The sequence below is a fragment of the Diadema setosum genome, chromosome 20, assembly GCF_964275005.1.
Source record: "Diadema setosum chromosome 20, eeDiaSeto1, whole genome shotgun sequence".
In the NCBI taxonomy this organism is placed as follows: domain Eukaryota; kingdom Metazoa; phylum Echinodermata; class Echinoidea; order Diadematoida; family Diadematidae; genus Diadema; species Diadema setosum.
This window is the reverse complement of record NC_092704.1, coordinates 2,204,827-2,227,773: the sequence shown is the minus strand read 5'-3', so window position 1 is coordinate 2,227,773 and position 22,947 is coordinate 2,204,827. Positions and strand designations below refer to the sequence as shown.

Sequence of the window (22,947 nt, the reverse complement as noted above, 5' to 3'; positions counted from 1 at the left end):
TTCCCTCCAGTATCTGCCTTCATATCCTCCCTTTCTTCTCTACTCGTATTATGCACGGTTATATCGAAACCAGTTTTCTCTTGTCCCCCCCCCCCTTTTCTGGAGTCTGTCTTTATTTCTTCCTCTTTTCTTTCACCCGCATTCCATCCCGACTCACTCTAATGTCAAACAAGAATATTGTAGAAATGACACATTCCTTTCAGAAAGGAGATTGTATTGACATAATGATACTGTTTATTTTTTCATTATGTGTAAGTTACAGTACTTGATAGGTCACCCCTAAAGTGTAGCATATTATTTGAATTTGCGTTTTGTGTGTGTATGCTCTGCAGTCCTGTAGATCATGTCAATAATTTCGTTTCAAGCGCTCCTCTATAGTTTGTTACAGCACAACACGCACCGATGCACCTCATCGTATACACCCCGTGTATACGATGTACATTGGTACATTGGTATCTACATTGGTATGTACATATACATTGGTATCTAATACCAATGAGACAACAATGACAAATTGCGCTTTTTCCAAGTTTGCGTGTTATTGTGAAGGAACAATGCATGTCTCACTGCATGGATGAGATCTGTCATTAAAAGCGGTCAAATCATCAGGCCAGCCTGCACGACTACAAGTTTGTGTTGAGGGTTTCTTCTAACCTTCTTTGATTCATAACCTTAAACATGGCCTTGTTGTCTGGTTGTCGGTAACTTGGTCCTTCCCATAAAGGGTAAACCATTATCCATTTTTCTCGCTTCATATTCAAGACATGGTTTGTCGCTGCGAGCAGGGTTTTGAACATGAACAGAGAAAATGGACTGTGTTGGTTGGCCTCTGTGTGAGCGTCCAAGTTATCGGACAGCTGGCCATGTTAAAGGACAAGTTCACCTTCATTAACATAAGGATTGAGAGAATGTAGCAATATTTGTAGAACACATCATTGAAAGTTTGAGGAAAATCGGACAATCCGTTCAAAAGTTATGAATTTTTGAAGTTTTTGTGCAGTCACCGCTGGATGAGAAGACTACTGCACTGTATGATGTCACACGCGTACAACAATATAAGGAAAATATAAAGAGAATTTCACAATATTTCATCAGCTTTTGAAAAAAGTACACATTCCCTTGACTCGTTACTGACATATGTTATGGGTGATATTATTCCCATTGCCTTTAGAAAGAGGCAAGTCAAGTGCTCTTTTATTATGCGAAAAAAATGAAAATATGTTGAATTTTCTTTACATTTTCTTTATACTGTTGTACTCGTAGACATCACGAGCCTTAGTAGTCTCCTCATCCAGCGGTTCCAACACAAAAATCTTAAAAATTCATAACTTTTGCATCGATTGTCCAATTTTCCTCAAACTTTCACTGATGTGTTCTACTAATATTACTGCATTCTCTCAATCCTTATGTTTATGAAGGTGAACTTGTCCTTTAAAGGTTATGGACCATGTAGGAGAAACCCTAAACACGTATACTTGTTTTTTCGGAGACGGGACCGCAAGGGAAAGGGAGATAGAAAGAAAAACAAATGAATATCAGATACACAGATAGAGACGCAGAGAGACAAAAATAGTAAATGTGTGTGTGTGTGTGTGAGCGAGAGAGAGAGAGAGAGAGGGGGGGGGGGTAGGAAGAAAAGTGTTTAATTATGATATCGACTACAACAATGACAAACATTGCATTATGATTTATATGTGTGCATGTGTGTAAATATGTGGACTTTGAATTCATTGACCTCTCACCTGGACAGTGGTGACAGTGTGAACTGCAGCACTGGAACTAACGACTTCGGTCGGCGCCGCGGGGATGTCGCCCTTTATACAAACGTACACTATGATTATATTCATATACGTTTATTATATATAAGTGTGTGTGTGAGTATGTGTTATGCATATGCATTTGATGGAATGTACATGATTTTGTTCTAGATATATTTTTCTGGTAGATTCTAAAGCAGCTTTAAGCTAATGTGGGGGAGATTTAATTGAGGTAAAATTATGTTTTCACAAAAAGAGCAACTACATAATTATAACTGACATGCGAAAGTAAGTCTTAGGGCTTCAATAGTAGTCACTTGATTTGTTGTCATTGATGACATTGATTTTGTCTGTTTCCCTGCATAACAAATTGAATCATATAGTGCTTAAGTGAAATTTGAATAGAGATTAAATGATCAGAACATGAGACGGCAAGAAAGGTTGCCTTGTACAAGTGGAAGTTCTAAACTATCACCAAAACACAACACAGCAATGTTATACATAATGAACATTTCTTACAAGGCACAATATATAATGATATAATAGCGGTTATAATATTACGTTCGTCTGCCAGCATGAATGGCACAACATAATAATCACCACGTAACATCAGATTTCACATTAAAATACGAATGTCGCTTTAAAATATATATCATTTAATGTCATTTTCTCTTAAATAAGCTATACAAGTCACGAATCTGCTATGATAGTCCTTCAATTTGCAGGACACTCAGCCATACTTTGGCAAATGAAGTAAGTCACACATCTTCCAATCTATAGTTATATTGGTTGATTGAACATGCATGGTATCAAAATGGGATTTGGCATATATTATTTCGATGTCAAATAAACATGAAAATACTCAGCCTGCTAAGGGATATCCTAGTCAAGATGTCTAAACATTGAACTGATGTCAATGTAAATGATATATATATATATATATATATATATATATATATATATATTCTTTATTCTTGCTTATCGATATGAAACATGGTCCATGTGTTTATGTTACTTGTTTAATTCTATAGTAGAGCTCATTTGTTAAGGCCTTCTTTATAATGTACAGAAAAAAAATGAATAACAGATTAACAGAGTAATACATTGTGATTATAGAGTTATGCTGTCATAGATATGCGATTCCGTCCTATGAAACCGAATTAAACAGTTTCAGCTTAGTATACCAAATATACAGAGGGCTGATTGTGGTATGATGAATAAGGCTTAGAACATTTTCTGAGCCGGAATGCTGTCCTGTATCTATAATGTCAACGGGTAAGATGTTTTATATACTGTAACGTAACCACTTTCACCACTCGGGTTGGGGATTCCAATCTGGATCCCGTGTTTAAATTGTCATTGCAATTATCCCTCTCACACCTCTCCTCACTCTCTTTGATTCCACAGAGAATGATTAATGCATCCAGCACACAGATGATGTACCTTTACCGTTCCAACTTCAGCGTTTATTCCTTTCCGTAGCTCGTGTCCCGGCCTAGTAGCCTGACATCGCTCGCTAGACACATCCGCTCCCTAGCCCTACTGTCTCCAATCTGCTCTACTGTGTTCACTACTCGTACTCCGTACAGCCTATCCGCGCGCACACAGCCAATCCCTGCAAGGCTGGCTGCGCGTGCCTGTGCTGTAGGCCTACACAATGTACGTAACACAAATTACACACCCGGTGTGTATAATTAATACACACAGCTACTACAAACACACACGCAGACGGGCCACTCACACACTCATACACAGGGGGATAGAGAGGGAGAGAGAGAGAGAGTAAGGAGAATGGGAAGGAGAGAGAGGGAAAGAAAGGTCCGAAGCGTGAAGAGATAGAAGAGTGTGTAGTGGCCAATACAATGTACAGTGACATTACACTAGTAATCAATTTTGTTACAATACCAACAATGTTTTTCTGGACTCAGGAGTAAAGATGGGTAAGCAAGCAAAGTAGTTCTGGACTGTTGTTAAAATTCAGCAGACCTGTGCGACGGCCAAAGCAGGCTGTGTGTGGTCGGGCACTTGAATAGACCCTGAACTGCAGGTCTTTTTTTCTTTAAAAGTAGCATTCAAGTAGGTCTATATTTGACATCATTTATGTTTATGGGTATATGGGAACATCTAATCTTGACGAGTTATACATCATCATCGAAAGCTGAGAATCTATACTCTAGCAATATTTAAAGTGACTTTTGTGGGTAAAAATTGAAAAAAAAAATATTAAAGGGTATCTTACTCAGCGACGAATGTTTGCGAACGTAGTGAATTTAGCAAATTTTAGGTTTCGTCAGGGTTTGTAAACAGTTGATTCATTAATGATCATAATAAATTCGGAAACTATCAATTTGTTTGACACTTATTTCATTATTTGATAACAATCATGGTATAAATCTATTAATGTTATGCTAATCCCCAGACACATACTACAACTGTATAATAACAATAATAAAAAGAGTAATCACTATACAGTGCACCATCTCTTCACCTTATACAACCCATATAATTTGAATGATATGAAATATATGTATTCATGTATATTCCTCCGTCACACACACACACACACACATATATATATATATGGTTTGTGATTGGTTGGTGACACAGAACATTGTTTCCGTTAAAAGGCCTATAGGACTTGGTACCTATTATCAAAAATTTGATATATTTGTATTTTTTTTTTCATATGGACACCAGTCAGTTTTATAAATGCAGTGTAATCATTATTTCTTTTTTTTTCATGGTTTACTTCAACAAGTTTTGTATGAATTATAACACATCGTTGCTGACTAGATACGTACACTGTATGTACAGTATGGCTCCTAATGTCCTCCAAACTTGCTTACAAACGTCTACACAGGTACATTGAAATGCTTTTGTCGGACATACCACTTGCATTTGATATCATTCACCTTTCATAGATAATACACACCAAACTGTCATAGAAAGATACTGGTTCCCACCTTAAAAGCAACTTAGAGGTCATAATTCTTACTTTGAGATGCTTTATGCTGCTTTATAAGATAAATCTGTATGATCTCTATTGTTTGCAGATATTAATCAATCTTATTTCGTCTTATCTAATTTCTAGCAGTCCCGTTCTTGTGGAATAAGGTGATACTTCTCCCATGTTTATATACTACTTTCATGTTAACACTGGTATGTGAAATATTTCCTCTGTAATATATTACCGAGGAATGGAAGCACATCAAATAGTATTGTAAATAGATAACCGTTACGATAAGTGTCAGTCACAGCCTATCAACCAGACACATAACGCGATTCATCCCAATATCTGTTATTGGCTTTCATTCCATCGACTGGAGAGCAGAACATAAGTAATAATTGGTGGTTGTTTTTTTCTAATCTTAAACCAAAATACCAACCTTTTGGTGAAAGGGGATGAGATTTAATAACAGAGGCACTTAGGGGACCTCTTTCGCTCTTCTGGTATAATGTGAGAACACATTTGGCGTTTTCCCAGCCGTAACTGCTGTACCCTCGACTCTTTCTATTTTTCATTATTTGGTGTTGATAGTCTCATTGGTTCCTTGCTCGTTCTCAGGTATTGCAATTTCACCTTCTGATCCTTGCATGCCTTGAGCTGAGTATGCTCATTGGCTATAAATCACTTTCACTCAATCTCTGACGAATGTTATTTTCAGATACTGGTCTTTCACCTAACTTTTTTTCACACTAACTTTTTCTCATTGATTTGTTGCTCGTTCAGAGGCGCACTTTCGTGATGGGTACCAATAGGTTGTCGAATGTCAGTGGTGTGCGATCCCAATGAATCATATTTACAGTTCCAGTTGCATTTTTGTTTGAGTGCACGTGATATATACACTGCTGTCACTGCTAAAAGAAGTAACATAATTGGAACAATCCCTTTCAGGTAATTTTTATCAGGTGATTTTGGTTTGCTTGTGTCTGGTGATGTGGTACTTTTAATTTCATCAGGCGATCCTTTTGTGCTCTTTGGTGAATTGGTTGTAGAGCTTAGGTTTGAATGCAGACAAAATCCCTCCATTATTTCTTGTATCGTCTGCTTAGCGAGAAAAAGCGGCTCATAACAGGTGGGACTATCAATGTTTATTATTCTGTAGTATCCCTGCAAGTGAAGCCTGGAGTACCAAAGACGGAGAGTTTCTAGTTGACAGTCACAGATCCAAGGATTGCCTTCGAGTAAGAATACCTGAAGACGACCCAGTGTCTCCTCCGTTAGATTCTCAAGTCTCGTCAAGTTGTTATTGCGCATGTCCAGAGTTGTGATTTGTGGGAGAAGAAGAATATTTCCAGTAGAAATCAACTGGTTGTCTGAAAGGATGATTGTTTGAAGTTGACTCAAGTGTGTAAAAAGCTCTGGCACCAAATGAGCAATAGAATTTGAGGACAGGTCCAAATAAACAAGCGACTTAAAGTCTCTAAAAAGGTCATTTTCTAATGTCTTCAGTTTGTTACGTCCTAGTCGAAGACTTGTCAGTTGCCTCAGATTATCGAAGACACCAGACCTTAGACATGACAAGCTATTGTTGTAGAGCACAATAAACCGTAATTTGATCACATGCTGGAAGGTGTCTGTTTCAATGTCTTTGATGTTATTGTGGCTCAAGTTTATGCCTCCAAGATCCATGTTCGTGCCATTCAGGGCGAGACGGTCGAATATCTCGAGATTGTTCCTTTGAAGGTGAATCAGCTGAAGTTTTAGAGCACCAGTGAAGGTGCTAGCTTCAACCTGTGTTATAGTAACGAAGATGTGAACACTGTTTTTACTGAGAATGTTCAGATTTGTGAACTTGACATTTAGCCTTAAGACTGAAATCACTTGTCTGCTCTAACTGGACAGAGCACGGTTAGGGTACAGACACGATGATGATTACCAAAGTAGCTGTAGAACATTCATTCTTTCTGTTCTAGTCAGAAATTGTATTGCTTTTATCGGGAAGAAAAATCAATATTGATATTGGTAATTGATAATTGGTAATAGATAATTGATAATTGGTAAACAGTGTTTAACTGTAAACTTCTAGAAACATAAAGAAAATAAATTTTAGTTACAAAAGTTTACTTTGAACATGTTGCAAGATTTATACCCAGTAAAAAGCATTTTTTTTTTTCAATTGAGGAAAATCAAATTGTGATGTTTGCCCGAAATTATGGCAAGTCATACGGGAAAAAACAAAATATATTCGATGTTCACAAAAAATATGATATGCGCAATTAAAATATATTCGATGTATGGCAAGCCATACAGGAAAAATATATTCGATGTTCACAAAAAAAATATATGCACAATTAGAATATATTCGATGTTTACAAAGACACATATGCGCAACTAAAAAAAAAAAAAAAAAAAAAATATATATATATATATATATATATATATATATATTGATGTTGATGAAACATATGAGCATTGATAGACATATCAATTACTATGCATTATGAAATAAGATGTTCAAGAAAAATATATGTGCTGTGAAAAAATGAGTTAAAAAGATATGTGAGCATAATATTATGTCTTGAAAAATATATGAGTTAAATATATGAGCGTGAATAAATATATGTTGTAATGAAAAAGGAATGAGCATAAATAAATATATGCACTTTTCAAATAATATGTGTAAAATATACAAGAAAGTGATATATGTGCAATCTAAAATTTCCTTCATAAACTTCATATAAACTAGAAATTAGCACTTCAATACTATTATCGTTTGGCTTTATGTGCGTGCTGAAAAATATGTCCGGAAGGGGAAAAATATATGCGCTCCTTAGACGCAGTCTTCACATGAGTCTTATTCAGACTTTACATGCCCCACTCAGACCATTCCGTGGCGCAAGACAGAATGCAGTAATGAGCTGAGAACAGTTTTCGGGCATGGCTGCTATGGACGTGGTGGCAGAGGCAGCGGCAGATCGAGTACATACAGATGATCTTGGATTGAAAGCTGACCGGCTTGGAGCGTGCGTGTGAGTCCCGATTCCCGATCCGCCGCACGAACGTACTCGGTACAGCTGACTCGGTATACAATGCATGAATTTAGAATATGAATATTCATTAATTCCGTCAAATGACGTGGGGTCTCATCAGCGCCCCCGAATACGTCTATAGTCTGATCTTGCAGAGCTCGATTGTACTTGCCGCGCCAGCATGCATTCTGATCTGACTTTCGTCACGGCATATGGTCTGTCTCGGACTTGATCTATAGGGTCTGAATAAGGCCCATTTAAAGACTATATCTAGGGAGCGCATATATTTTTCCATGCGGACATATATATATATATATTTTTTTTTTGTACAAATAGTTTTTTTCTTGCACAAGATTTGAAGACGTTCAAACATAATTCTCGTACGAACAAAACCTCCCCGCGCACAATCACAAAACCAAACGATACTAGTATCGAAGTGCTAATTTCTAATCAATATGAAGTTTAACTGAAGGAAACGTTAGATTGCACATAGTATATTAGATTGCACATATATCGCTTTCTTGTGTAATATATATTTTACACATATATTTCAAATGTGCATAATATGCTTATTTACGCTCATATATTTGTCACTACGAATATATTTTTTTCACAACACATACATTTATTGATGCTCTGTTTTTTTTTCAGCCCATATATCTTCATAAACATGAAATATATTTTTATTGCGCATAATTTTTTTTTTTGTGAACATCGAATATATTTTGTTTTTTCTCCTATGGCTTGCCATACGAAATGGTATATCAAAAGATATAAATCACGCATTCATTGTACGCGTAATCACCCCCTCTTAAACGAACGAAATATTACGAGATTATTCCAAGTATAATGATTGTTGCTTTAGAATCGAACGTTTGTATAAAATAGATTGTAAAAACAACTGTTTTTTAATTTCTAATCGCAGGGTTAAGGACTATTTACAAATTGTTGATCGGAATATCACACTAGCAGACAAAGAGAGTAGCTTCCTCACAAATCTATACCAAAGACAAATCTCGATAAGAATGGAAATTTGCCAAACTTCAAGCAGATCAGACCGAGCACAGAGACAAAATGCTGTTGCGTGCTGTATGACAAGGAAAAGTGAATATGGAATATTGTGATGCATCTGTTCCCCTAAGCATGTTAAACTGTTGAGAATCCTGCATCTTTCTTAATTTCGCATCATATCAAATTGACCTTATCATGAATCTAATCTAAATGTTGTATAATCTTCAACTGAAAACATAGTTATGTAACTGTAGCAATAAAACGTTTGTCTACAAACTAATTGAAGAGCGTTATCAGGCTTACCATGACCATTGCTTCGTCTAATTGCATGATTATAATGACCAATACCACTGTTCAGCAAAAACATGTGAAATTTCTAGAATGCTGTACGTGAATCATGTAATCTTTCTTGCTTTAATTAAGTGTGTTCTTAGTGACAATTCTACCATTCTGTCTAATATCACAACTCTTTCCAGCACTTCTCAACTCTTAAATGAAACTAATAAAAGGGGTATACCATTATTGTTACACTATTTCAATGAAATAATGACAAAGAGAGTTGTGAAGGCATGATTTCATCTCCTTGTTTGATTTTATTTAGACCGATGTGTGTCACTGTTTCATTACAGTATTTGTTTCTCTTTTTAGTTGATTGAAGAATTTTCATTTGTTGTTATTGATCTATTAAAAACAAAATCAACTTGAAGATGGAGTGATGATGGTTTCCCTTTAAAGCATTGTTATGTAAAGAATTATTCTAAAATGATATTTAGCCGAAATTGGTATTTATAGCCAGGGGTAAGCTCGGATATTTGCTTAGATATTGTTTGCCACACTGATGCTGATGCCACTGACATTGACTAAAGAAGTTGCATTTATGGGGCCTGATTTTAGGATTTCTATTTTTCGAAAGATAATTTGTAATTTTATGCTATATCTGGATTACTTCTCTAAAGTGTATAGTCTCAACAAACGAAATATTTTGGAGTTATTTTATACCACACTTTATAAAAGCAATCCAGAAACATTTGTAATGTAACTCAGACCGTGTCTCACCTGTCTAATTTTATTGTTGGACAAGATGAGAACTTCTAGGTTGGAGAAGCCCTGGAATGTTCCCGGTTCGATCCTCTCGATCTGATTATGACTCAAGGAGAGGTAGGAAGCTGCATTACACTCCATGGGTAACTCACTCAGCTGTCTGTAATCACAGTCTGCTTCTCGCGTTGTCTCCGAATATGTGCATTTAGCGTCGCACGAAGCATTGGTCGGAGTTAATAAGGCAACCAGACAAATTATCATGAAATTTCTCCCCATCGTTGCTACTGGTGTTTATCCCAGCAATATTGGAGAGTATAAAGAATAATGATTTGTTTCACATTTACAAATGCATACAAAAATGATTTCCAAATGATTTATCCAAGAAAACTGACTCAAGTGGATTCAGAGGAAGTTGAGACGTCGCTCACTGACTCAAACGTCGACAGTTACCAAGCAATGTATGTACAAAACTTTACAACATTGAACCTCGCCTTTCATCCCTCACTGAGCAGCAAATCAGAACTACACAATACTCGGGAAATTTCGATCGGTGCCACTCTGCATACATAGCAAACAAACAACAGTCCTTTTTTCATTATTATTATCATTCTTATGTGCGCCTTTGTGTGCATGTGTGTGAGTGTATCACTTGAAACGCGACCATGCCTGCTGCTGAAGTTGTTCCTTATTAATGTAATGCTATAAAAAACAACAACAATATTACATCTGTGTTTTGGGAATTGAAATTTAAAAGCTTTTATGTTTTTATAGTTTGTCATATACTATGTTCTATAATGTAAGCTTTTCATTTTTCTTTTTTTTTATAAGCAAGGTGTATAGTATGCGATATTGTTACTGTTATGTTGTGTTGTGTTACGTGTAATCTACCTCATTTCTACCTGTCTTGGTTGCCATGGTAGTTGTTTTTAAACCATTAATACATAGATAGATAGATAGATAGATAGATAGATAGATAGATAGATAAAAGACAAATACCCGCACACACAAACCCGGCAATTCTAGCACTCCTTGTGTCGCTTCTTTACTGGTGTCTTCTTAATACAGGAATTATAATATGGCCCATGGTAGTTGTGCTAGTTGTGTTAGTTGTAACTGATTAAAAACAACTAAATATGTCCGTGCTTTGATTAAAAAAAAGCTCTGAAACAGGCATCTTGTTATTGACAAACTGAGGTATATAAAAGGTTTATGTGGCCTATGTTGGTTTGTTAGTTACGAATGAACTTATTGACAGGTTCGCACTTTCATGGAAATTAAGTGTAAGACAGGTCTTTTATAATTGACAAACTGAAGGAAAAAATTTTCTCACATGTCAATACCGGAGCCCGTTTCATAAAACTTGTCATCAGTGACAAGTTGTCATAGATGTGACAAGCTACTGAAATCCTTGCATCTGATTGGCTGAGAGCAAATTTGTTATAGCAATATGGCGGTTGTCACTGATGACAAGTTTTATGAAACGGGCCCCAGTTTGGCATGGGGGTTCAAAATTATTGAGTGTAAAACGATCGATAGGGTTCCATTGTAAGGCTAGACGAATGAGGTGCACGCATCACCCTTTCAGCAGCTTCTTTCCATAATACCCTTGGTTATCGCGAACAGGAGTGTTCTGTACAAAAGGAGTAGGGTGAAAAGGGGCAACATGACGGCTTTGTCCATAGCTAAGGAACCATGGACACTGAGTCTGTGAGATTATGATTGAGTGCTTAGTCGGGGAAAATAATGACCTCTCGGTTGACTTCATCCATATAATTAGATCATTTGATATGCAGAAAAATGTAGCGCGTCATCCAGTTGGGTGAACAGTTGACTCGCAGCAGAAATGAAAATGGCGGTTGTTGATTGAACTTTCACACTGTAATAGATTTTTGCTTGATCTCGTAAAATGATTCAAGTTGGACTAGTACTTGTGTGTAATCAATACGATGCGCCTTGTATCGGTAAAAGAAGAGGCCTCTATAGATACATTACACTAACACCTTCGATTGAAAGGGCTTTGCGTCGCTTTATACATTCTCAATTGCTATTGTCTTTGATTTGAGAATAAATCATCTATGCCTGTGATGGTTGTGTAATGATGATTCGGAACTCATCAACAATAGATTTTCGCTGGAAAAAATACAGAATAATGATGATGATAATAAGAAAAAACATATTTTTTATTAGTGACAAAGAATAAGGAGAGGGGGTGGGGAGGGTTTCTCCTCAAGGCAGCACTATGACATTAATAAGGTTTTAGGCCCTCGCCTATATACTGAACCTTGAGAGTGCCACCAAGAAATAATTCCTCATCTTTTCGACCTCTTCCGGACTCGGGTAAATGTAGGCGAGGAGGAGAGTCACGTTTAGAGATCCCATCTTCTCAGGTCCAACCTTTTGGTTTTACTTTTTATCTTTTCTTTCGTAGACTTTTCCATCACTGATCTTTGTAACACGTTTTATCACTAATGAGTAGATCAGTGGTGAGAATGTACAAATGAGATCTTTGAAACTGTTAGAGAATAATATAGATTTTCTGAAATACTACCTTCGCATAAATCAATCATTTACTTCCACACAGAGGTGCGATCTAACATTATTTCATCAACAGACACGTTGTATATCATATCAAACGTATCACACGAAGTATGAAAATCATACTTTACCATCATTTTAAACATGAAATATATAATGATGGTTGCAATAGTCGACTTAGTACTATCTAATTCAGTATAATTTATGTATAATATATATATGTATATCATCAAGAGAATATAAAAACTGGAACAACTTCTGAATTCAAATTTAAAATTTTAACTCAAGTTTTGAATTTATTAAATGTGGTGTCCCTCAGGGTAGTATACTAGGTCCTTTACTTTTTATTGTTTATATCATATCAATGACTTCTAGAAATCATCTGACATACTCTCATTTATACTTTTTGCTGACGATTCAAATGTTTTCTTTTCTCATCAAAACCCAGTTACTCTCGTAGACACCGTCAACTATGAATTGAAAAAAAAAGTTACTCAGTGGATAAGAGCTAATAATTTATCTCTCAATCTTCAGAAAACGTAGTATATGCTTTTTAGTAAATCCTTAGAAATATTAAGCACAGATATTATTTCTCAATGATAGGCCTACTCGATTAGAACGTGTGTCCCATACAAAATTTCTTGGTACCACAGTGGATGATAAACTTTCGTGGAGGCCTTATATTATTAACATAAGTAAAATGATTTCACGTAATATTGGTATTATTAGCAGACTTTAGTTTCACATTTCATCGTCTTCTTTGTTAACATTGTATTTATCTTTAATATTACCTTAAAGGTAGGGGATACCTTTTACAGACCTCCCAAAATGCAGCAAAACATTAAATATGAACCTCATTAGCAGGGGACTTGTTTAGGCCACTGCTGAGATTGGAAGTCAACAGTTATCTACAATTTGAATAATGCACAAAACTCAACTACTCAGTAGTTCTGTGTGTCAGCGACACTTACGCTTTTTGTTGCAGTCTTCTGTATTTCTTAATCTATAAACACAAATCTAAAAGTATAAGAGCTTATGTAATAACATATAGAGTGTGTGGCAAGCATGTATATAGAAATGTTTGTAAGTTTTGATGAACTTTCTTCACAAAATATACATGATGGACACACATGCAGTGCATGGGTCTGCAAAGTAGCCTAGTAATGTACTGGAATTTACGGTGAGCCCCGAAAAAAAAATCAATTCAAAATCTATCGGTCAATAAAAATGTACTAAATGTTACCTTCCACTTTCAATACTTTATTGGAGTTTCTAAAATGATACTCTCTTCAACATACCACTGTATTTATACAACTCTTCATTTAAGGCATGCAAATGGGATTCCCTACCTTTAACGTATGATTACGGAATCTTAGTATGGGGCAGCACCCATCAAATTTTATAAGAAAAATTATTATTGCAGAAAGAAAGTACTACGTATTATCTGTGGGGTGTCGCCACGTTCCCACTCAGATTCATTATTCATCAAATATAAGATTTAACAAATTAAAGATTTGTTTCTTTTTCAACTACAACACAAATGTTCTAACCAATATGTTTCAATGTTTCCACAAAATCAATGTTTTCAAGATTATCCTACTAGGCGGTCTAATGAGTTTCATCTACCCCTTTTGAGAACCTTATTGGCTCAGAATACATTTATATACACCGGCCCTAAATTTTTGAACTCATTAAGTTCTGTTTTGGTTATTTTTAATCTCCATCGTTATACTCTTTTAAGCGTAATTTGAATTTTTTTGTGTGTGTGTTAAATTCTGGCTGAGATATTCATTATGACTGAGATATTCATTTTCATTACCCATATAGGTTACAGAAAACATAAGGTTCATCATCAGTTATTGAATTCATCCTTACGCACAATTTACAAGCAATGCTTTTTAGTGGACCTCTCATCAGTGCTCATTTTTTTACCCTTCAAACATAACTTTATAATTCCAGTATCTGTGCATATCTTTATTAGTTTGTTGATTACCATTGATTGTCCGTATATTGAGGGCGCTGCACTGTGGCGACCACCACTGGCTTTTTACGTTCCTGTTTCGTGTTCTGTTTTTCACTCTTTGTTGACTAAGTTGTGGATTTGTGCGGTTTTAACTGTTGACAAAATGGGAGCTGTATCATCAAGACCTGGCCGGATGCTGTTTTTGGTGACAATTTTGCACATTTCGAGGTTTTTTACAACCACGAACTGTCTCCCGAGTGAGTACGACCACGCCCGTGGAACACGGATTTCGTTCACACGGGCGGAGCTCTTGTCCTACCGCCCATCGGACGCGGGCAGCAAGCCGAGCGGTTGCGAGAGCTTTCCGCGGGAGATTAAGCTGCGCAAAAGAGGTAAGCCCGGTGGACTGCGACGACGACGGGTGAGAAGACGCGGCCTCAGACCACCACTACCGACAATTATTTTCGGAAATGTTCGCTCTTTACAAAACAAAATGGACGAACTACGCGCCAATGTACGATATTTACACGAGTACAGAGAAGCAAGTTTACTGTGCTTTACAGAGACATGGCTTCAACCAGATATCCCGGACAGTGCAATAGATGTGATAAATCATGAACTAATCAGAGGTGACAGGACAGCTGACTCAGGTAAAACTCGAGGAGGTGGAGTGTGCATGTTTATTAATAATGGGTGGTGCAATAACTGGTCAGTAAAGGATAAAGTATGTACTCCGGATTATGAGCTGCTTATAGTGGGTCTTCGTCCATTTTATTTACCAAGGGAACTCCATCAAATTTTTGCGTGTGTTGTATATGTCCCACCACAGGGCAACGTGAAAGTGGCAAGTGAGCAAATAGCGGCTAAGGTCAACGAACCTGAAAACTCATCTCCAGACTCAGCTAAAATCATATTGGGTGATTTTAACAAATGTAACCTGCATTCTACACTGCCATCATTCACTCAATATGTACAAGAAAATACGCGAAACGATGCCTTACTTGATCTGTGTTACTGTAATATCCCTGGCGCGTTTAAAGCCAGTATTTGCCCCCAACTTGGGAACTCTGACCACTACAATATTCTTCTGTAAGCCGGTGACTGGCGAACGAGATGTTTGGAGCCCAGATGCCATAGAGGAACTGCGCGCCAGCCTCGAATGTACTGACTGGGATGCCTGCTCGACAGTGCAGATTCCGTGGAAGACAAGGTTTCTGTTGTCGATAACTACATCCTCTTCCATGCCGTCAATCCCTCGTTTGAGGCGAGACCCCAACTTCCACGAAGAAAGTGGGGTGCTATACCAAAATACCAAAATCTAGGGCCGGTATATATAAATGTATTCTAAGCCATTAAAGTTGTCGGGGGGGGGGGGGATGAAAGTCATTAGATTGCCTAGTGGGATAAATAATAATAAAAAATGGTTCTGTGTTAACATTGAATTAAAAATACTGGGAAATGCATTTGCGTTGTAATTAAACAAACTGACCAAGTTGAAAAAAAAAATGCAAATCTTTAATTTTTGATATCTTATACAGTGTACTAAGTAATGGATCTGAATAGGAACGTGGCGGGACGCCACAAAAAATAAAAGTGTTTTTTTGTAACTGTAGTTTATCTAATAAAGTTTGATGGGTGCTCTCCGTAATCAAGATAAGGTAAAATTATAGAAAAATACAACGCCAACAAAGAGGAAAATAGAATATGAAACTTGAGTCTGTTTATGCTACCAATATTAAGAAAATAATAAAATTAATAAAAAGTGTATTAATGTAGATATGAGGCCTTCAAGACAGTTTATCATCCACTGTGATGCCGAGGGATTTTACGTGAGATACACGTTCGTAGTTGACCGTCATCAGCAATGATATCTGTGCGTGAGGCTTCTATGGAATTGCTAAAAATATATACTTAGTGTTCTGAAAATTAAATGATAATTTATTAGCTCTTATCCACTCAGTCATTTTTTTTTAATTGGAATTAATGGTGTGTACGAAAGTATCTGGATTTTGGTGGGAAAAGAAGATATTTGAATCATCAGCAAAAAATAAAAATGACAGTACCGCACCTTGTCCAAAATTTGGGCAAAATCTGGCTGAAATGGTGTCTTTCAGACCATCATCCATAGCAAGTAGAAGAGTTATGCGAGGTATGCACTAAACTGTTCAATAAAAAAAAAAAAAATCCCGTACCGTGGGAAGTATCGGCCTATATACCCCACCCCGCTTCTTCGCTCCCAGCCAGTTGAGGAACTTAGCATCTCTGAAGAAGGAGGGTATCATTGTTGCTACATTACTGCCAAAAGATTATTCTATTTTGATGTATACGACAGGTGATTTTTGAGGGGATGGTATTATAGTTTATGTTTGATTATTATTTCGACCGCGGTGTCACTGTTTCATCGAAATTCACAACTTTTCCCTATTTGCGCATGCATGCTCGTTCATATACTGTCTACCGAATCAGACAACTTTTTTTTTTTCAGATATTGATTATTAAAGTGAAGTCCTATACATGAATCACCTTTTTCAGGATTCCTAGACTTTCAGCATGACATTTTGGACATTGTTGATGTTTTTGCGAGCAATATGTAGAAACGGTGTTATTGTGTAACTGATGGCATCATACCTGTCTGATTTTATTATTGGACAAGCTGAGAACCTCTAGGTCAGAAAAGCCTTCGAAGACCTATTCCCATGATGCCCATGGCAACACCAGTTACGGCATGACAATGTCTTATTCAACATCGATGTTTACAACGACCCAGAGGCTATAGAAATGCTGAATAAACAAATGCCTTATAGCACCATTTGCTATTTCTTCCTTTAGGTAGTCGACGTTTTGCAAGCAAAGAATGATTTGCGCAAAAGGAGAAGAGTGGAAAGGAGCAACATGACGGCTTTTTCAAAGCCAGGAAACGTGACGGGTGTGTGTGTGATAATGATTGAATGTTTTGTCGTGGATTGTCGTGGTTAATAATAACTTTTCAGTTGACTTCTTCCAGAAGTATAGATCTTTTGATATGCAGAAAGCTGCAGAGGGTGACAGAGATTTTTACGCAGTTGGGAAACCCATGACTCACAATTGAAATGAAAATGGCGGTCTCTATAGGAATTTCAACACTAGAGGGACGAATATTTTCTGCTTTATCTTGTAAACAATTCAAGTTGGACTGGTACTTAGTGTGCTATCCATAAGACCGTGGCGTGCTGTGTGTCAGTAAAAGAAGCAGCCTCTGCAGACGTATACATACACATGCACATTCTGTTAGAATCGCAGTGCATCGCTTTATGACCTTCTCAACAGCTGTTATCTTTGCTTTGGGAATATTATTATCATGTCTATAATTATGATAGTTGTATGTATGACAGGTTTGCGTTTTGAAACAAAAGCTGAAGTATTCTTAATTTTGTTTGCATGACGAAGTGGAAAGCAAGCCGTTATTTGTTGAGTGGAATATTCTTCTCAGACTGATTGAATAAAAGGACAAAGTTAATGATATGTGACATTATGATACTTGCGTCGCTAGTATTGGAACCTACAGTCATCAACTATAGCATCCTTCTTCCTCGACCAGGAAGAAAAGAAGGTGTGCAGTTAGACTGAAATTATAAGCAAATTAATGAAAAATATTGTGTGTGTCTTGTGTGTGCGTTTTAAGGAAAATCGAACATTTTTTCCCTACCAAGTCACATGTAGTATGTTATGAGAACGATACTCGACCTTATATTGCATGCATTATTTTGGGCCTACATTGGCAGAAGGAATTAAAACAAAAGTTTCTAAATCTAGGATAAGTATGTTCCAACATCTAATATCACCGACCAACTTCAAGGAGAAACAGTCTGAGAGATATCCTGAGAGAAGAAAGGAATTAAAACGTTGCTCTGACGTCTATGTAAAGTTTACATCAGTTTTGTCCATTTTTCATGTTTTTCTGTAAGCGATAATCATGTATATTGATTGGTATTACTTTATACATCTGTTATATGGAAATAAAATCATTTGAATTAAATTGATCTGAATTGAATTGAATTAAACAGCGTTTTGATGAGATAGGCAAATAGGCAGATTTGTTAGCGATTCTGTTAATAGTAAAACTTAAGGATGTTGCCGTTGTAGGCCCTACACATAGCTGAAACACACACACACACACACACACACACACAACAATCCATGTAGGTACATGTAATTATAAGACACCAGAAATATATCTGTGTCGGAATGCTGCCTATAATCATGACGCCAACATCAATGGACGGAATATTTCACGTACAATGTCCCACTGGTATTCAGTTGTAAAAACCTTGACTACCTTTAGCGAGTGTATTATAATACATATATCTATACTAGATACATGAATAGGGCCTACTTATACACATACAATGCTATATTTACATATACAAACACGTAGGCAATAATCATGTATTTATCTTATTTTATTTATTTCATTTTTCTTATTTCTGGTCATATCCGATTACATACTACAGAATTGCAAAGTAGCACAAACGACTTGTACAACAAAGTGAAATGCAATGATGATATGCACAAATATATCCATTATGCATAATAGATATTCATATGCATGTACAAGCTTATCAGGGCAATTACCCCTAAAGGCCATTACCCACGGCTAACAATGGCTGAGTAATGGTTAGTGAAAACGTTAGAGTAAAGATTAGGGTTAGGGTTAGGTTTCTCGGGTTAGAGTTTGGGTTAGGGTTATGTTCAGGATTAGGATTAGGGTTAATAGGGTCAAGGGAAGAGACTGGGGTAATTGCCCAGAGGTTAATTGCCCTAGACCCATGCATAGTGCAATTCTGGGCCATATATATATATATATATATTTTTTTTTTTTTTTTGGCTTACTTTACGCGTTAAGCCGAATGATGGCGCGTTCCCCGCAACTGGCAGCAAATTTCGGGATCGCGCCATTATTCGGTTTAACGAGTATAGTCAGCGGGGAAAAAAATGATGATAAGGGTCCATAACTACACTAATAGGCCTATATACTGGAGTGTACAAATACATATTTACATTAAAAATATATGTACATATACATATACTTATACATAAAGTACAGATCTGACAACAACAGTATGGCCATCTGTAATTAGGAAAGCGTGTGAGTTCTGAAGAAGCTCACGGGAGATTAAGATGCCATCATGCCCACTGTGAGATGTAGTTGTACAATGCACATCTTTTGTCATTTTACGGGCTATTCAGAAACCAGTATGCATTCAGTGATATGATTTTTAAAAGTATATAATGTGAATACAATTATCAAAATCTTCCTTCCCTTGCAATCTGAATTCAGTCGTACTTCGTTCAATTTAACATTTACCAATCCTATACTCTTTGTGATAGAAGTACAGCCTCTTTCTTTATAACTGCTTTCTTAAGACTGTTAGGTGAAGGTAAAGTTCAACGTTTCGTCTGATATATTGTTGATGGATGAAAGGACACTAAACCCTATACTGCTCATTTTCTAATGGTCACAAGTTCGTTACATTCAACAACTCAATGTCACCCCTAGCGTTGTCATCAGCTTTCATTGGATCATTACTTGAAAGCTTAATTAAAGTTTTTGTATTTATTTTCTTTTTCTGATACTAGATGAGATTTAAAACGATAAAGACTTCTGGGATTTCTTTTTCTTTTCTAATGGATTGCGGGATGGAACAGGTCGCATTTTCCCGACCTGAAGAGCTGTGTCCTCAGCTCCGTAATTCTTTGTTGGTGTCTTATCATTGATGCGTTGCATGGTGTTAGACATTTCATCTTCACTTCTTTGTTCTTCAACTGAGTTATCTATCATTGGAGTATTCTCATTGTCTAGTTTCCCACTTTCGATCGTTGCGAATCCAATGTCTGTTCCTTCAACTGACCTGTACGTATTTTCATCGGTTCCCTGCTCTCTCTGACAAGTCGGAGAAAATGATGTGCTGTCGGGCTTACAAATCCATTCTCTGTATTTCAATGCACATAGTACACACACTAAAACCACCGTTAAAATAATGATTGGCACTGGAATAATTACTTTCAGGTTACTTTTACCTGGAGACTTCGGTTTGCTCGTAAAAGGTAATGTGAAATTGTTGATTTCATCAGGTGATCCTTTTGTGCTCTTTGGCGTGAAAGTGGTAGAGAAAAAGTTTGAATGTAGGCAAAATCCCTCACGCACTTCGTTTATTGGCTTCTTAGCGAGAAAACTCGGCTCATAACAGGTGGGACTATCGACGTTGGTTCTGCGATCTCCCTTCGATTTTAGCCTGGAGTACCAAAGACGGAGAGTTTCCAGTTGACAGTCACAGTTCAAAGGATTGCCTTCGAGCAAGAAAAACTCAAGGCGACCCAGGGCCTCCTCCGTTTGATTCTCAAGTCTCGTCAAGTTATTATTGCGCATGTCCAGACTAGTGATTAGCGGGAGGAGGAGAACTCTTCCAGTAGAAATCAACTGATTGTCAGCCAGGATGATCGTTTCGAGTCGACTCAAGTGCGCAAAAATGTCGTTTGGTAATGTCTTCAGTTTGTTAGACCCAAGGTCGAGAATTTCTAGATGCCTCAAATTATCAAAAACACCAGGATTAAGTCTTGACAAACTATTATTGTAAAGGTCAATGAACTCCAACTTTTTCACAAACTGAAATGTGCCTGATTCAATGTCATTGATGTTATTGTTGCTCAAGTCTATGTCTTGGAGATCACTGTTCGAGCCATTCAGGGCATTTAGGTCGAAAATCTCGATATTGTTGCTGTAAAGGTAAATCTTTTTCAGCTTTGGTGCACCGGAGAAGGTGATGGCTTCCACCTGTATGATAAAGGAATATGAACAAGGATTATTGAGATGTTCTCTGAGTTCAGATTATGTCACACATGAGGTGTTTAAATGAACTCTACTGTAATGAGTTTTTAGTCTTGCACAAAAGCCACATCGCTTTATATTTTGGATATTAGGATATGCTTCCACGTGAGTTGCAAAATTTTATCCTCCTTCACATTTTACCTATGCACTTTCCTTAATAGAAACCATTCAAACCATTTCATGACTATTAAGACTATTCTTTTTTAGGACAAGTTGTTTGCTGGCCACTACACATTTCTTCGTTTTTCCATCATCCCTTGGTTTTGATCGATGTAGTCACTGTTGTGGCATTTATAACTACATTATAGAACCAATCTACTTCCGGTCCTTTTTAATTATTCAGTCCCAGGCAATTTACACATGTGCCTTACCAGCCTTAAAAACAACCATAAAAGCAACTATCACTTCCAAAATAAACCAACGCTTTTTAATTCGACCTTAAGAAAAATTGCAGCTATAAATCTGAAATGTTCAATTGACGCATACCCTTCATGTCAAATGATTTATCTGTTTTTTCAGGGTATAGTCTCTCAGATAGTAAAAACTGCTCTGGAAAGAGCACTATACTACGTAAAACAATTAAAGTGCAGTTTACATTTTAAAATAATGTTCAAAAAATGTGATAGAAAAGCATAAGAAAAGAGAATAAACATTCATTTGCATACATGCATACATATACAAAACGGCATAATAATATTTAAAAATGACCGTAACGTTGCAATGCTCCAGCAATGATCACTTTTCAGGGGAAGGAATGCTCCTTCCAAATTTTTGATATCATGTCGAAGTACAAAATTCTATCAAAGGTATGACAATGTTTCACCGTAAAACTTTAATCTCTCATTTCTTAGCCAAATTTAACAAAATTTACTGCCTTTTTTTCAACGTCACTCTTTTATTCAAAGTCAAATCTGAAATGTTTCCCCTTTGGACAAGTGTTGGTTTCTGATGAAATCCGGCGGAAATTGGCGGAGTGAAAGGAGTTGAGCTCGGAGTTTGCTTATAATTATGATCAAGAACTTTGCCACAAACCTACGAGACTAGAGAAGTACTACAAGAACTCGACATTTCCAGTCCCCTGTTTTCATAATTCGTAGACCTTTTACATTATCAGCGACGTTAGTTTCACACGATTTTATATCGTGTTTTCTCGAGCAATATCTCGAAATACTGTAATTATATAAATGATGTCTTACCTGTCTGATTTTGTTGTTGGACAAGGTAAGACCCTGGAGGTTAGTAAAGGCCTCGAAGGTTCCAGGATCGATTCTCTCGATCTGATTGTTGCTCAGGGAGAGGTAGGTAGCAGTATTACACTCCATAGGTACCTCAGTCAGCTGTCTGTTTTCACAGTCTGCATGTCGCGTTACTTCTGAATAGGTGCATTTAGCCTCGCACGAAGCATTGGTCGGAGTACTCTGAATTGCCATGCATTTCTCGATATGGTGATTGAACAGTACAGCAAGCAAACAAACTACCATGAGATTTCTCCCCATCGCTGCTATTGGCGTTGTTCCGAGCAATAATGGAGAGTAGAAATCGGATTTGCGTTAATGTTTATAAAACAGATTTTAAAATGGTAACAAGCGCCAACTTGAACTGACCCGGGATCCAGAGGGACTTGTACCCGGGAACCTCTAGGTGTAGCGATCACTGGAGTATGATACAAATGTACTAACATGTACACAAAGGTTATAGCGCGGGTGTTAAAACAAATTTTGAAAAACGGCGGTATGCTTGCGGTGGTGATTGCGTGCCACATGACGAGAAAAACAACCAATCAGACTTTAGAATATGAAGCG

The 22,947-nt window shown here is 36.9% G+C and overlaps 1 protein-coding gene across 1 annotated transcript; it reads right to left on the bottom strand.

The window, feature by feature from the left end:
- Window positions 1-5,448: 5,448 nt before the first annotated feature.
- Window positions 5,449-22,641, bottom strand: LOC140243993 (uncharacterized). The gene is made up of 5 exons (XM_072323652.1): window positions 22,342-22,641; window positions 20,239-21,091; window positions 9,798-10,066; window positions 6,173-6,492; window positions 5,449-6,100 (listed from the first exon to the last, which is right to left on the bottom strand). Exons 1-5 carry the CDS (start codon window positions 22,639-22,641, stop codon window positions 5,449-5,451), a joined length of 2,394 nt encoding a protein of 797 aa, XP_072179753.1.
- Between the last annotated feature and the right edge of the window lie 306 nt (window positions 22,642-22,947).

What these genes read in the sequence shown, in the direction of transcription:
- LOC140243993 (XM_072323652.1), bottom strand. Translation starts at nt 22,641, where the DNA reads ATGGGGAGAAATCTCATGGTAGTTTGTTTGCTTGCTGTACTGTTCAAT. An exon ending in GAAATACAGAGAATGGATTT is followed by an intron (nt 10,067 to 20,238) that starts GTAAGCCCGACA and finishes GATAAACACCAG; the next exon opens with TAGCAACGATGGGGAGAAAT. An exon ending in CCAACAATAAAATTAGACAG is followed by an intron (nt 6,493 to 9,797) that starts GTGAGACACGGT and finishes ACTATAACACAG; the next exon opens with GTTGAAGCTAGCACCTTCAC.